We start from the raw sequence: 16,388 nt of genomic DNA, 5'->3' as shown, positions 1-16,388 counted from the left end.
TTATCTCAACTATTGTTTTATCATAAAATATTTTTGTACATTTTAATTTTATTACACACATTTTATTACTTCCATCAATTATATACATTAATTTAAAATTGACGACAACACCGTTATAAATAATTATAGTGCATTTAATATACTTAATCTAATGTATTTTTTTTGTTTAGATTTTTACGCACAATTTAATTTATTTTTTTATTTATATATCTTACATGTGTTATTATTAATTAATTTTAAACTGTATATTTTATTATTACATGTGTTACATGTGTTATTAAAATTTAATTTTAAAAATGTGACATCAACAATTGACAAAAAAAATAGCGATGTCAACAATTGGACTTGATTTTCAAGTTTGAAAAGTAAAGAGACTAAATTCTTGAAAATATAAGTACAAAGACTAAATTACAAATATGTGAAGTGTACATAAACTTATGACATATTTTAACCTTTATACTACAAAACATTTATTATTAGTATATTTATAATTATAATAAATATTTATTATTAAAATATTAATATTGAATATTTTTAATAATATATGAATAATATTATTTAAAATTATTTTTTAAAATTAAAATTGAAATATTAAATAATTTATTAAAATAATAAATTATATTATTATATGACTAAATATAAATAATTAAATATGTATGTTTAATAATATTAAAAAAATAATATTTTAAATATTTTAAAAATAAAAATAAAATTTATTATCAATATAATAATATTAAATTTGATTTAAGTTAATTTTTATATAAAAATAAAATTATTTATATATGAGTTCTTTTCTAATAAATAACTTACGCTTTTTAAAATGGTAAGTCATTTTATATGAAAAATAAATTATTTTACCTTAACATGTAAGTTATTTTCCGTTAATCAAACTATTTTCTGTAAAACAAATATAAAAAAATACAAAAAATATTTTTCGTAAAACTTTTTATATGTAAATAAACCTACCCTTACTTCAAAAACATTTGAATTTATACCATTGTCTTAAAGTGGGTAGACAAATTTCCATTCTATATATAATGCCAATTCCACCCAAAGGCACAGAAGTGGAGTCCGCAAAATTCATGTAGAGACCAAGGAAGTGAAAGAATCTCTAATCAGAGTTTTGATCAACACCCACCTCAATGAAAGATGTCAGTCAACAGACTAGTCATCCCTTTGAAGTTGAAATGGTTTGAAGTAAGCATTCTAAAACTGTACCCATGATGATGGTTCATCGGTTTAATCAATTTGGATGATTTAATTAAATAAATTATTAAAAAATAAAAATTAGTTTAATTATTAATTTAATTAATTTATATTAATTTTGAATTCAATTGATTTAAAGATTAATTTTGAATTCAACCAATGTTACCCAATTAAATATCATTGAAATATTTAATGATAAGTTTAGATGGACAGTACATTTATCTGTAATAAGTATAAAAATAGCAATAATAATAAAATTAAATATTATAATGATATTATAGTGTCAGATAAAAAATAAACTACATACAAAACACAACACGGTATTGTCTATCTAAACACACACCAAAAGAGTTTACATATTCATTTTTTTCTCAATCATCGCGCTGGTTTTGCTAAGGCGTTTGCCAACCCATTTGCATTTTGCTGTTTCAAAGTTTAATTATAATTAGGGAATAGGAAACCTCAATTCAAAAAATAAAGATTATTTAACACATCATTGTATATATTACTTTCATCTGTTAAGTTGGAATATAAATTTTTTGTTTAGTTCTTGAGATATAAAATTACTTAAAATAACATTTTACTAAATTCTCATTATTATAAAAATTTAATTATTTTATCATGTATAAATAAAAAAAGTTGAAATAATTAAAAAAAATTCATCATATATAATTTTTTAAACTACGATAATTTTTTTGTTATAAAATCGATATTAGTTTTAGAATCTTTCATTATTTAAGGAATATATGGTAATCAAAATACCCCAATACTATTGGAAATGTAAAATTAATATTTAAAATCCAAATAAGAGAACATTACCATTAAAAATGCAAAATTTTGTGAGCCAAAGATGTAAAATTTTCACAAATTAATATGGTACCATTTATTTATTTATTTATAAAACTTTAAAATATACTTGAAGAAATTTTTATCATAATGTTATTTGAGTTTTAGCTCGATTGGCATAAACATTATTGTCAATACAGGAAGACGTGAATTTGAGTATACTATATTTCTATTATTATGGATAATTTTAAGTATTATAACAAAAAGAGATATTTTGTACCCACAAAATAGCATAGTAGTTGACACCAAAATCTAATGCTTAATCTCTTAATCAAATAAGCTGTTTAAACGTAAGAGCCAACAACCAAAGTATGATTGTGTCTTAATCAAAACCACTTTCCAAAGTGACTTTAATTTATAAACTAATACTATTATACTCTCCTTGCCGTTATCATAACTCTTACAAAACAAGCAAAAAGAAAAGGGATATTTTCCTTACCAACGCAGGGAGGAAATGATGTAGTTGTAGTTGTAATAATCTCTTCATTTGGAGGTAAAGATGTCCCCATAGCTAATCATTTTTTCCATCTAATTAAGTCTTTTTTAATTCATGAATGAATAATGGAATTACACACATAATTTCTTTTATTAGTTGTTGGCTTGTTGTAATGAAAATTTTGATTGTTATTAAGACAAATCGGTGTTATTATCACCAACATTTTTATCCGAGATAACGAAGCTTCAGCAACATGACAAGTTCATCCATTTCAAAAAAAAAACAAATCTTAAACTAACCAAAATTTTCTTGTTTAGATTGTGATTTTCTCATCTAGATTTTAGTACCAAAATTCGGAAATGCTAACAATATTTACAATAATAAAAAAAATAAAAAAATTATTTTTATTATTTTTCTTCCAGAAAGAAGGAATCATTAGAAATAATATTGTTACGAGAAGCAAGTGATCATAACTCATAAAAGCTTTAGAGTGACTGCAAATTTATGTGCACCTCTTTTCTTTCTCCCTCAGCTTCTTCTTAATGGCATGTCCATTGTCTTTGCTTCTTTTTTGTCCTCTCTTTTTCCTGGGTTTTCTCGTCTTTATGTGGTTCTAGTGTCTTGTTCTGTTTTTTGCTTCCCTTCTATATCAGTTTTCTCTTTCATGGGTTGCTTTCTTTTCAACCAAAAAAAACACCATTGTTACATAATATATAAAACAGAGTGCTCTGTTATTTCCAATGGTTTCATTTCATTGATGCTGCAAAATATTGGATTTTGGTTATAGTTTTCCTCTTTAGATATGGAGAAGAAAGTGGATACATGTTCACCAACAGGGGTTCTTGAGGATTTCTTCAGGACTGAAGAATTCGAAACCAGTTGTTCTTCTAAACCGTCCACCGCAGACTCAGCCAATAAGGGAAGCTCGAAACAAAGCTCTCGATGGCGTGAATTCGCACAATTATTTGGTTATAAATTGAAGAAACCATTACCCAATTTCCGTCCCCTTGGATCTTTTAAGCTCTCATTGAGGAGGAGCAGTAGTATGAGAGACAACGTCACCGTTTCCCCGGATTTTCTTGCCAACAGCACCAATTCATATAATCTCAAGTCTCCAGGGAAGGTTTTCACTCTTTCCGAGCTTCAAATTGCCACCAAAAACTTCAGCAGTGGTCAGTTACTTCCTTTAGCATTTCGAATTTGGTTTTTACACCTTATGTTACTGAATTTGATTTGCTTCTTTTTTGGGCAGAAAATCTTATTGGAAAGGGGGGTTGTGCTGAAGTTTACAAAGGGAGTTTACAAAACGGGCAGCTGGTTGCCATTAAACGTCTGACAAAGGGCACACCCGATGATATAATAGGGGATTTCTTGGCAGAGCTTGGGGTTATGGCTCATGTGAACCATCCCAACACAGCTAAGTTAATCGGCTATGGAATTGAAGGTGGAATGCATCTTGTCCTCGACTTGTCTCCAAATGGGAGCTTAGCTTCTCTTCTTTATGGTCAGTTCATGGTGTCCCTACAATACATGATTATGTACATTGAATAACCAGGTTCCAAATCTAAGTAAACATACTTGCAGGTTCAAAGGAGAAACTGAAATGGGACATCAGGTTTAAAATAGCTCAAGGCGCAGCTGAAGGCTTAAGATATCTTCATGAGGGTTGTAAGAGAAAAATCATCCACAGAGATATCAAGGCTGCAAATATTTTGCTCACCAAGGACTTTGAACCTCAGGTACCCTATAGAACTAGATGCTGCAATTTTATGAAGAAATTAGAAATATCTAAATCTAATTCTTCAATTAGTAAAATTTACATTTTTGTTCAGATTTGTGACTTTGGGCTTGCAAAATGGCTACCAGAGAATTGGACTCACCATACAGTTTCCAAATTCGAAGGCACATTTGGGTTTGTAATGCCTTTACACTAGTAACCACCCTTCTTTTCTGTTATCCATTAGAGACTCTAAATTACCTTCTTCTTTTTTTTTTCTTTGCAGCTATCTGGCTCCTGAGTACTTAATGCATGGCATAGTGGATGAAAAAACTGATGTTTTTGCCTTTGGTGTACTGTTGCTTGAACTAGTCTCTGGACGCCGAGCTTTGGATTACTCTCAGCAAAGCCTTGTGTTGTGGGTACGTTTTTCTCAACATCTAAGGCGGCAGATAAAGGATTTGGATTTTGTCATGCGTTTATATTTTCTTTTTTACAGGCAAAACCGTTGCTGAAAAAGAATGATATTAGAGAGCTAATCGATCCTGCCATCGGGGAAGAATACAATTTGCGACAAATGAACCTTGTCCTCTTGGCTGCTTCTTTATGCATTCATCGCTCTTCGATTCGACGCCCTCGAATGAATCAGGTTATGTTAAACAAGTCCGAAATCGAACCGTGTTCGATATAGCAGATTTCTATAAAGTTCAAGTCTAACAATTACTTTGAATATGTAATGTCATGCAGGTTGTACAGCTTCTTAATGGCAACCTCAATAGCTTAAAGAGCATGAGAAAATGTCGGATCCCGTTCTTCAGAAAAGCATTCCCTGAAGAGGCATTGAATACAGAAGAAATAAGCTCAGCCAAGACTTGAGATTAATTTCGATCTAAAAGCTTAATACCCTTTTGGAAGATCAAGGTTTGTGGTCCAACCAAATGGCCCTAGAAACAAGTTATTACATCAGAAAACAGAGCAAGTTCAATAAATGACAAATGCTTCAGAGAAGACATAAAAAAACAAAAACGAAAACCAAAAACAGTCCGAAGGGACAAAAGTAAAGACTGTCGGTGTCTTTGAAGACATGTACATAAAGAAAAGAATCTCAGGGAACAAAAGATAAGAATATCCAATGATTTAGGCTTCGTTTGGATGGGCGATTGACTGCGGTGCGGTGCGTTTAACTTACTTTTTGTCTCACGCTACAGTATCGCTATAGTATCTAATCTCACCGCCACCGCTATTTTTACACTAACCGCAGCTAAACGCACTGCCCATCCAAACTCACCCTTAGTTAATTTTGTAGCAGACAGAAATGTAAGAACTGTTGTTTTCTTTTCCTCTTTTGAAGTAAGTTTATGACAAATGTCCTTTAGGATACCTCTACACAACATCAAATGAATCATTTAGTTTATCATGTGAGATTGGCCATATAAATCTATGTTTTGTTGAGATAAATCTTCTAAGATTAGATTGGTGACAACATTTTCTTAAAAGAAACATAACGACTAGATTCGTTCACCCATGTTTTTTTTTTATTTGGATATAATTTATTTTTTATTATTTTGTATTTTAGTTTTCTTCAAAAGTTTTTTTTTTAATTTGTTCCATATTTGTTGGTATCAAGTTTCACAATAAGTGCTGGATAGTATGTGCGAAATTTATTATCCAATCATTTGTTGATAATGAAAAGACATAACGATGAGCTCAACGCCTATAAGTGTCAAAGTCTTAGACTACAATTTTTGAGGATTCCTCTCAAGAATAATGTTCTTTGTTGTCAGGTCTTATCTTGACATTTTTGAGACTCTAGGCGGAACAATAAAATGAGATTTTTTTATGTAAAATGACTAGTTATTTTATTAGAAGAAAATAAAAACTTGAGGCCCAAAAAGATAATTGGACCCAAGCCCGTTACAACCATAACTAAGGAAGCAAACAACTGGCCCTACAATCTGACTAAAAAAGTGCAATCCTCCTAACCAGCATTAAAACAAAACTGAACGGATAGCTAGAAGAGTAAAAAAGTAAAAAACAAAACAAAAAAGGAACCTAAAGAAAATATCTACCCCAGTCAAATGCTAAACAGCTGGACACCATTAATTCTCCTGAGTTGTCATTTCAAAGTCCAATCTATTCTATCAACAGCAGGTTTTAACGATAAAACTTTCCTGCTTCCCTCCTTTGAAAATCAGTTTCCCTCAAATCTCTTCAATCTGGGTTCCTTGGCCGGCATCTCTTTAAAGCAAAGACATGCCCATCCAGTTCTTCTCCCATCAGGTAAGCAGACTCCCTTCTAACAAGAGCATCTTTTGCGGTTCTTTGTGCTTGTGAGTTCTTCGATCTGTGCTTGTGCTGAAAAATAATCTCTTGAAAACACCGTTTTTTGTTATGTATATCGTTGATAATGGCTCCAATCACTGATTTGTCTGGCAAAGTCACTTGACACTTCTTAATCACTGTTTTAGAGTCTCCCATTATCTTAATTGATTGTAAACCCAACGAGATCCCTAACTTTAGGCCCTCTAAACATGCATGTGCTTCTGCTGCAAATGGGGAAGGAATATTGTTGTGAATGGTTGACTTTACGGCCAAAAGGTTTTCGGTCAGATCCCAGACCACCAGACCAGTCGCAAATGTGGAACTGCTACTATCGAACGCTGCGTCGAAATAGACCGCCGTTCCTGGTACGTCTTCTTGGGCTCTAAAATACTTATTCATAATTACAGGTCTCTTCATCTCCCTTACTGCTTCATAATCTGCCATAGACCGCCGTATGTTTTGCGCTAACTCTCTACCGTTTATATTGTTCCTTTCATGCACGAACGGTTTCTGGATAACCATATTAGCCATAAGGCATAACTGAAACATCGACATTGGGCATCGTTACCTCTCTTGAGAACCCAGGTTAGCCACTCCCATAGAATTTGGTTCATATTATTAACAACCCAAGGTAAGTGTACTAATCCCCAGACTTCGGTCGTTGCAGGGCAGTCATGAAAGATATGGAGGTTGTATTCTTCCCAGGAACAACATCGGGGGCACCTATCATCTGATATTATTCTTTTGAATCGGAGATTAACAAAGTTTGGAATAAAATCCCAGGAGATTCTCCAGATAATGATTATAATTTTAGGGGGTAGCTGTAGCCCCCATAGTTTCTTGTAGAATTCTTTCATTTCGGTCTGTATTAAAAAATTCCTAAGATCCAGGCTAGCATTATGTAATAGTTTATAAGCACTACGTACCGAGAACTCGCCTGATAGCTCTCCCTTCCATACAAGCATATCCTCGTGGTCAGTCTCTGAGAGAGGGATCTCTAAAATTTCTGAGCAACTCCTTGGAAGGTACAATTAACCAAACATGTTTTCCACTTCCTGTTCGCATTATCAATAAGTTCCGAGACTTAACTGGAGTTCCCCATTGTTTTGTCTACTATGTCTATCAACTGTCAATCCCCGGGATCCAACTATCCCCCCAAATAGAGATCTGGTCTCCTCTGCCCACTCTCTAGCCCAATCCTTTTTGGAGCAGTCCCTTTGCTGCCCAAATACTCTTCCAGGTAAGAGAAGGTAAATATCCCAACTCGGCACTTAAAAAGTTTGAATTCGGAGAGTATTTAGCTTTTAGAACTTTAGCTAACAAAGAATTTGGATACTGAAGAATGCGCCAGCCCTGTTTTACTAACAATGCAATATTAAACTGCCCAAAATTTCTAAAATCTAAGCCACCGTTTTCTTTTAAATCACAAAGGTTTTTCCATGTACACCAATGAATACCCTTTTTGCCATGGCTCTTCTGCCACCAGAATCGTGCAATGATACTATCAAACTCATCACACAGATTTAGGAAGTAAAAAACAATTTATCGTGTAAATTGGTACTGCCTGTAGAATGGCCTTCACAAAAACTTCCTTCACCCCTTGAGATAAAAACCGGTTGCTCCAATTATCAATACATTTTTGAATACGGTCCTTCAAATTCTGAAAAGTTTCCTTTTTCGTCCTACCTACCATATAGGTAGCGCTCTGGTTTGTTCGAACTGCGGAACCCCCAAGAGAATGTTGACTAATCCCCCATCTTCTTCCGAGGTATTCTTACTGAAAAGAACTGTTGATTTGTCAAAATTGACACAGTCCCGAGCAAAGTTTATACTACCGCAGGATTTCCTTGAATAGACTTGTGCCCCTACTTGTTGCCTACCCGAATAGAATACAATCATCAGCAAACAAAAGGTGTGAAACCTGTGGCCCATTACTAACCCTAACACCCTAAAAAAAAACTTCTATTCATTGCGAGTAGCAATAAACTCGATAGACCCTCCACATATAAAAGAATAGAAAATGGGCTGAACGGATCAACTTGTCTAAGACCTCTGGTTGGGAAAAATTTATCCCCATTATGCCCATTTATAACCACTGAATAAGAGACAGTCGAGATACATTTCATAAGAGCTGCTACCCAATTCGTATCAAACCTCATCTTTAGCATAATCTCCTTTATAAAAGTCCATTCAACTCAATCGTAGCCCTTGCTCATGTCCAGTTTTACGGCCATATGTCCTTTCTTCCCCGTTCTCTTCGTGATTAACTTATGTAGAATTTCGTATGCTAACATCACATTATCTGATATTAATCTTCCGGCACAAAAGCACTCTGCGCGTCGTCTATACATTTTCCAATGACTCGTAAACGGTTTGCTAATACCTTGGCCAAAATTTTGTAGAGCACATGACACAAGCTAATTGGTAGAAACCAGGTCATATTTGTGGGACTGACAACTTTTGGAATAAGTACTATATTTGTAGAATCCACAGCACTAACCTCCATATCCCCATTAAGAATTCGTAAGCAAAGAGGTGACGTCTTCTCCAACAATATGCCAACTTTCTTGATAAAAGAGGGCTGGAAGACCGTCCTCCCATGTTGCCTTCGTGGGCCACATGTCAAAAACTGCTCCTGTAATCTAATGAAATGAGATATTAGATTACTTAAAATTTGGGTCTTTAAAAGCTAAAACTATTTTTGGGCTCCATAGAAACAAGAAAACAATATTTTGGGCCCTGGGCAGGCACACCTCCAAACGACCCCAAGGTCGAGCCTATTTGTTGTTGTATGTCGGGATTTGAGGTGTGAAATGGAAACTCTACTTGTGAAGGTGTTGACTTCAAACATTTTATGACTTATAGAGATTGACCCCTTTTTTCGACTTTAAATAAACTTAAACTTAAGATACTTAATCCTCTTTCCCTCTCCTATATATTCTATAATTTGTTAGTAAAAAAAAAACTTTCAAAATCATCTCACCTTTAATACTTTCAAAATGATTCAGACTATGCACAAAAGTTCCTATAATTCAGTTAAGTAGTTAAGTATCTTTTTTCTTCATAATTTATGAATGAGTGGTAAGAAAGTTAGTCTTTAATTTTGTAGTCAATATTATTTTCTCATTGTGTTTGCAAATGTTGATAATAAATTTGTAAGTATTTTTGGAGTTAATATTATGTTATGTTTATTGTTACAATTGTTGATTATGTTCTATGCGGATGATATAAGAAAATTTTGTTATTTTGTATGGTTGTGATTGTAGTAAATACTAATTTTGTTGAATCATTTATTTTTATGAATTATTCAAATCGTTAGAATTGTTAAGTTATTATTGTTACATTCGTTGAACAAGAATTGATTTATTGTTTTTGCTTTCAATTAAAGTAAATTAATGTTAATTTTGTTGGATTCTTTTGAATAAAGAATTACTGAAATCGTTAAAATTGGTTGTAATGTTTAAATTTAACATATGATAGTATCAAGATAACAAATCGATTTATAAAATAAATTCATTTGAATGGATATATGATTTTTGCTGATGTTGAAGTCATAATCCAATCAAATACGACTTTGAAGAATGATATTTCGTCGGGCAACATGAAACGGAAGATCATAAGGAAAATCCAAGTTGGAAATAATCAATATGAAGTATAGCATTCTAAGGTCTAGCAAAAGGAGGTGTAAATACATTGTGGTGGATTTATGATAATGAAAATGTTAGTACAATAGTGTGTGTTTTGGCATCAGAAATACAGAAATGTCTGTGGAGGTCAAAGACATACCTAAAATTGAGTATGAGATTTTGAATTATGCACTATCTTTGATTACTATAATAGATTCTTAATGCCTATTCGGAGTATTGTAATAAAAAATTCCCGACATATCAGATATTTATAATTTGTACGATATGATACTAGTTGTATCACTATACAAATAACCTTCAACCATCAAATCACATTAACAAGTAACTCATAAAAGATAAATTGTTCAAAATCAAATCAAAACTGTTTGTGGAACCAACAACATTTGGGTTGGCTTCAACTACCTGGTCTTCATTATGTCAAAACCTTATCTCTACATAAAATTGTGGAAACCGTTATCCAATAACATTGGAATTGGATTGAACGTCCCAGATAGAACATTCGCTCTTCATGTTTGTTCTTATCTTTTTAAGACAATCATTCAACGTGGGCACTTCGGTTTTTTTTTTTTAATTATATCCATGATTATTTTAATATTTTGGTCATTCTAATTTTTTTCAATTAATTATTCTAATTAAAATATTTAGTTGAATTAATCACTACTTTTAAAATTTTCATTAATCCCCTGATAGACTGTTTATGTCACACATTAAACATTTTTTTAATTTTTGACTAAAATTATAGATGTCTCCATGATTAGTCCAAAAAAAATTTCCTCCCTCTCCCCTTGTGGCATGCACCCTCCTTATTTTCTTTTGTTTTTCTTTTCCATACGATCTTTTTCTTTAAGCACCAATAGCTAGAGAGAAACATTTGTATCTTGAACGGACCTCAAAATTCAGAGATGGGAAGACAGCAAGGAAAGGAGACGGGTTGGACACTCGGGAAATTTGGTCAACAAAGTTATAGATGAGAACAAGCCGATCACCTGCAAAACAGAAGAACAACTACGATTCACTTGGTAGAAATACACGAGCGAGCAAGTCCATAGGACGGACTTGGAGAAACTTGATACCTTTAGGATCATATTCATGCCCTTCCAGACATTCATATATACTCCTACTAAAAGCTAAATTTTGCTGCCAAAGTATCCAAACAAATAAGTGTCACCGACTTCTCTAAAAGCTTTAATTTGGAATAAGAGTGCAGAAGTCAGTAACAGAACAAATGTACAGCACAAGATATGAATATATTCGACTCGGCACACACAAGGAAATAGGGCATGTATAATGATTCTAATGAAAGTGGGCTTCGACATTGGAACAACAACAGAGAGTTTCAAGATGGCGCTGAGATGAACATAAACGTAGCAACTCAATATCAACATATTCACACCATTGGTTAAAGCATTTTCTCGCCAGATGAAGAAAGCAAGATCATAGATGCGGGAGAGTTCGGAAAACTCCACCTATAAGAAACCATAATATGTCAAACATTTGTGTGTAAAACACGATATCAGGACATAAAATCAATGTACCAATAATGATGAACTTCAATGAAGAGGTATGTCGCCATCAAGTCTAATTGCAATGAGTTTGAGAAGTTTATCGAACACTGTATTTAAAAAAAGATTGTACGAAAAAAGAAGCAAAAGAAAAAGAAGCAGGGTTCAAATTATAAGTGTTCATGGGTCGAGCTCAACTCATGCAAAGTATTTATATAAAATTTTTATGTATAGTTCTGGCTCAAAAAATAAGTTTATTTTTTTTGTCCAAATTCAATCTAATTTAAGAAAAGTAAATTCGGATCTGATCCGGCCCATCCGTATTTTATTTATTTTTAGATTAGTTCTTATTTAAAAATAATTTTTTTAAATATAATAAATTAAATGCACTAAAATAAGCTAAAATAAACCCATTAAAAATACATTAAAAAATATTTATATTAAAAAACACTATCACAAATATAATAAATATTTATTATATTAAATATATTTTTTAAAATTTTATATTTTGGTTGGGTTATTTAGTTGGGTAAATTCTTTTTAGGTTTTGGATGATAGGTTTAATTGTTATTAGGTTAATGATTTAATATAAATATAAAAATATATAATTATTATAATATTTTTACATAACATAAGATATTCGGATCAACTCTAGCAAAAAAAATATTACTCAAGGCTCAATCCATATAAAAAAAGGGTCTTAATTTTACCTAAATTTATTTTTCAGTTTTAATTTTAGTTAAAAGTAAAAATATTTATATCGATCACTTAATGTATGAATGTGTCATGTTAATAATCTATTAATTTAATTTATTTTGATGAATTATAATAATACTACAAAACCCAAACAATAAACAAGACTAATACAACTTAAACCTAGGCCACCTAAAGTGATGAACATCTTGAGTTTCTATTAATTTAATTTTTAATTAGAACCCTTTTTTTTTTCTCTAACATAAATTTAACGTACCGCAATAAATTAAAAAAATCGGATTAGGTAATAATTAATTAATAATACAAAAGTCGGTTATCTTATGATTTTATTAGCTTGTCTGTCTATTGCTTCTTTTTTTGGTCTGTATATTCAATGCTATAAATCCTTTGCTTTTAATGTCTGTTTTCAAGTGATTACTATTATTATTGAAATAGCTTAAAAGAAAGAAAACAGGGGAGGCTTGGTCACCATGGATGTTGTGAATCAGTTGCAGAGACAGTTCATTGACTACTCTGCATCACTCCACCGTGAGGTCCAAATAGTTTTTTTTCTTTTTTCTTTTTTGCGTTATTGCTTAGATTTGACCAAAATATTTATCTTTTCATTAAAATCTGTACATGGGTTTTGGGTTTTCATTCCTATGATTGTTTCTATTGAGATTATTTCCAACAAAAAAAAAGGGTAAAAGAATCGTTATAAAAAGCCAAATCTAGTGGGGACTTGTCATATTTTGTTTTCCCCGAGATTATAAATCAGTTTACCTGAAAAGGAAAAAACTTTTTTGGTTCTTATTCTTATTTTTGTATCCATTAACTGCGCTTTTATTTGTTTTTTCTCCTGGAGTTGTTTTTGGAGGCTTCCTAATAATGGGTTATTGAACAGGGATTTTTGGATGATCAGTTTACTCAGCTCCAAAAACTGCAAGATGATAACAGCCCTGATTTTGTGGTTGAGGTGGCTTCTCTTTTCTTTGAAGATTGTGAGAAGCTTATTAACAACATGGCCAGAGCTTTGTGAGTGTTTTATTGTTTTTGTCTTGCTTTCTCTTGTTTTATTCTTAGAATAACTCCCCTTTTGGGTTTTGTTGGATAAACTGAAACTAATTGGTAAACTGTGATATTATTACTATCAGAGAGCAACAACAAGGGGTTGATTTCAGGCAAGTGGATGCTAGTGTCCATCAGCTAAAGGGCAGTAGTTCCAGGTATTCATAAATACTTAAACCCTTGATTTTTCTACTTGACTTTGCTATCTTATTTAATTGGGATTTTGCAATGATCATTGTACAAAATCAGATGGTTGTTTCATTACTTCTTGTAGAGATTAGAATGTATTTTAATTGTGTTTGAAAGTTTGTTATGAGTGTTTGTGTGTTTATGGTAATAGCATAGGTGCAATGAGGGTTAAAGATGTATGCGTCGCCTTCAGAAGCTTTTGTGAAGCCCAAAATCGAGAAGGGTGAGCTTTGCTTTCCATTCACATCTTTTCTCATCATTAGTTTCTTTATATGATCGCATGAAATGCTGAATTAGAATGTTGACCTGATTAGCGTATTCGCATGCTACTGTAACCTGTATGATGCTTTTTTGAAGGTTTTTGGATGTTTTTCCTAGATTCCATGAGAAAAATGGCAGTAAGTCATAATGGGATACAGTGCATTCATCCATGAACGCTTCACTTGGTTAGGAAGCATAATATAGATTAAAAGAGGGATATGTGAAATGCCATTTGATTCAGCCATGAGAGCTGAGTTACTGCTCTCTTCAACTCAGCTCAAGAAAAATAGAATGAAAAGCTAACATTTAGTCATCCATAGAGAAGAGATTATGTTGAGCTTATCTATTCACATCACCTTATCAGTTAAATGGGAAGATTAGATACAAGTTGGTCAGTAGGCATCATGTTCAACAGTCTCAAGTGCAAATAGTGTTTCCGTTTTGCTTAACCAAGTAATTTAAGCTAATATGAATATATGATAATTTAGTTTTTCTAGATTGTTGGTCTGATCAGATGTCGATCCAGGAAACTCTCCAATTGAGTGTGCATGCAATGAAAACTTCATGTATTTGTAAATATTTGCTTTTTGGTACCTGTATCAATTAAATACAATTTTTCCAGTTGAAACGTCTTCTTATATCTGATCTGTAAGTTTTTTGCTTCGCACTCCCTTGAATCATACAATGAAGTGACTGGTTAACTTGATAATGTTTTGGGACAGGTGTTTGAGATGCCTGCAACAGGTGACTCATGAATACTCCCTACTGAAGAACAAGCTTCAAACCTTATTCAGGGTACACATAACAACATGCTCCTACTAGGAATTGTTATGTTCCTGCATGACTTTTTGATACTGCAAGAACAGATTTCCATTTTTCATAAAAAAGTGCTTCATTCCTTGAGTTTAATTTTTATCCATTTCTATCTCCAATAGTACTTTTTAAGTGGATTCTTTACGGTTGGTTGTTTCAGCTGCAGCAGCAAATCCTGGCAGCTGGTGGATCAATTCCAGTAGTGGAATAAATAACCATTCATATCATCCTCATGGTAGAGCAAAGGAAAAGTTGAAACAGCTGATATTACTTATTGTTTGATACCATTTTCTGATGAGGTTTTGTATTTAAGTAATTGCAGCAATGTTGCATATTACTTGAGGGTTTTTCTTAGATTTGTATCTAAAACCTGTATGAGGAATAGGGTAAGGCTGTGAATAAACTGCAAAAAGCATATATACACATATGGTAGTTCAGTGTGTGGATGAGATAGGTGATGTTGAGGTTTAATGCAGTATAGAATAATGGTTTTTAATTAAGCTCATTGTTTTTTGGTACAAGGCTAAAAAAAAACTTGTATGCATGGATGGAAGTGTATCTATGTCTATAATGTTACACAATTCTACTTTACATTGAAGGGTATCCAACTGTAGGCCATTTCGGCAAATAATAATTTATGTTATAATTTATGTTATACAGGGCGAAGCCAAAAAAAAAAAAAATTCAGCAGCCAGAATTAAATTGTAATTTTAATGAACTTATATTTTTATCATTTTTAAAGGATTAAATTAAAGTTTTATCATTTTGAAGGAGTCAATGTATAATTTTACCTTTATTAAATGGATAATTTTTTATTTTAAAGGTTGGGTCTTCATCCAACCTACGCCCTACGCCCTTGTTTTTTTTATTAATTTTTCTAAGTGCATTTATTTAAAGTCTAATTCGATTACGAATTTAGGTTAATTATAGGTTGAGTTAATTTTACATTTGGGTTATTGATTTTTCGTTATTAAATCAAAGTTGAGTCAAAACTACAAGAGAAGATGGCTAATATAAAGCAGGCCAGAAGCGAGCATGAGAAAAAGGGCATAGCCGAAAGCACAGGGCATTGTCCATCTTCATCAAATCCGGTACGGCTGCCTCTCATTGAGAGAAGTAGCAATAGCTATAGTCAAGTCCAAAAGCACAAAATAAAAAAGGTGCATATCAGAAGGGGCAGCCATTAGTAGTACCATATCTTTTCTTTCAAAACAACAAAATAAAAAAAAGCTTTTCCTATTTAAAGTCCATAAAAGAAAACTAGTATTCTTTGTAAATAATAATACTAGGTAGATAGAAATGCCAAATGGTACGTACGTTGTCAGACGGAATGAAGGATACGGGTAACTCATTGCAGGCTCCAACACCAACAATTGGACCCACCCCCCATATTAGTAATTAAATATCTTAAAGGAAATATTCTCTAATCTTATAATGTTAATAAAGGAACCATTTTTCTAACAACTTCCCTTTCTTGTGATTTCTCTTATACATTTGAATGTATCATAAGCACAAAAACTTGGTTTTTTTTATTTATTAGTTATAGTAGTCTAAGTGGTTGCCAACCTTTCACTTTCGCATAATTTTTTTCAACCACGTGTTTTTTTTATCTTATATAAATGTAAATCCTTTCCATTCTACTTTTCGGGCTTTAGCTATAATTGTCAGCCTTTTATTTTTTGTATTTT

General features: G+C 32.2%; 2 protein-coding genes and 1 long non-coding RNA gene across 7 annotated transcripts; all 3 read left to right on the top strand.

Moving 5' to 3' along the window:
• The first annotated feature begins 2,945 nt into the window (after window positions 1-2,945).
• LOC107923330 (receptor-like cytosolic serine/threonine-protein kinase RBK2) lies at window positions 2,946-5,622 on the top strand. The gene is made up of 7 exons (XM_016853535.2): window positions 2,946-3,660; window positions 3,741-3,992; window positions 4,073-4,227; window positions 4,321-4,400; window positions 4,492-4,627; window positions 4,705-4,854; window positions 4,953-5,622. The coding sequence occupies exons 1-7, from the start codon at window positions 3,291-3,293 to the stop codon at window positions 5,079-5,081; spliced, it is 1,272 nt and encodes a 423-aa protein (XP_016709024.2). The 5' UTR covers window positions 2,946-3,290; the 3' UTR covers window positions 5,082-5,622.
• Window positions 5,623-6,231: 609 nt separating this feature from the next.
• Window positions 6,232-9,205, top strand: LOC107924502 (uncharacterized). 5 transcript variants are annotated; one of them, XR_001691787.2, is made up of 6 exons: window positions 6,232-6,485; window positions 6,767-6,892; window positions 7,055-7,112; window positions 7,195-7,552; window positions 7,691-7,767; window positions 8,225-9,205. It is a non-coding gene; the product is annotated as an uncharacterized lncRNA (long non-coding RNA). The 5 variants fall into 5 exon arrangements; XR_005904860.1 differs by having other exon boundaries at window positions 7,691-7,777; XR_001691786.2 differs by having other exon boundaries at window positions 7,691-9,205.
• Window positions 9,206-12,726: 3,521 nt separating this feature from the next.
• On the top strand, window positions 12,727-15,200 carry LOC107923174 (histidine-containing phosphotransfer protein 5). Its single transcript, XM_016853392.2, has 6 exons — window positions 12,727-12,923; window positions 13,274-13,404; window positions 13,524-13,595; window positions 13,778-13,849; window positions 14,610-14,682; window positions 14,861-15,200. The coding sequence occupies exons 1-6, from the start codon at window positions 12,861-12,863 to the stop codon at window positions 14,909-14,911; spliced, it is 462 nt and encodes a 153-aa protein (XP_016708881.1). The 5' UTR covers window positions 12,727-12,860; the 3' UTR covers window positions 14,912-15,200.
• The last annotated feature ends 1,188 nt before the right edge of the window (window positions 15,201-16,388 follow it).

This window comes from Gossypium hirsutum, chromosome A11, assembly GCF_007990345.1.
Source record: "Gossypium hirsutum isolate 1008001.06 chromosome A11, Gossypium_hirsutum_v2.1, whole genome shotgun sequence".
NCBI classification, from domain to species: domain Eukaryota; kingdom Viridiplantae; phylum Streptophyta; class Magnoliopsida; order Malvales; family Malvaceae; genus Gossypium; species Gossypium hirsutum.
Note: the sequence above shows the minus strand (reverse complement) of the source record. Positions and strands in the feature narration are given on the sequence as shown.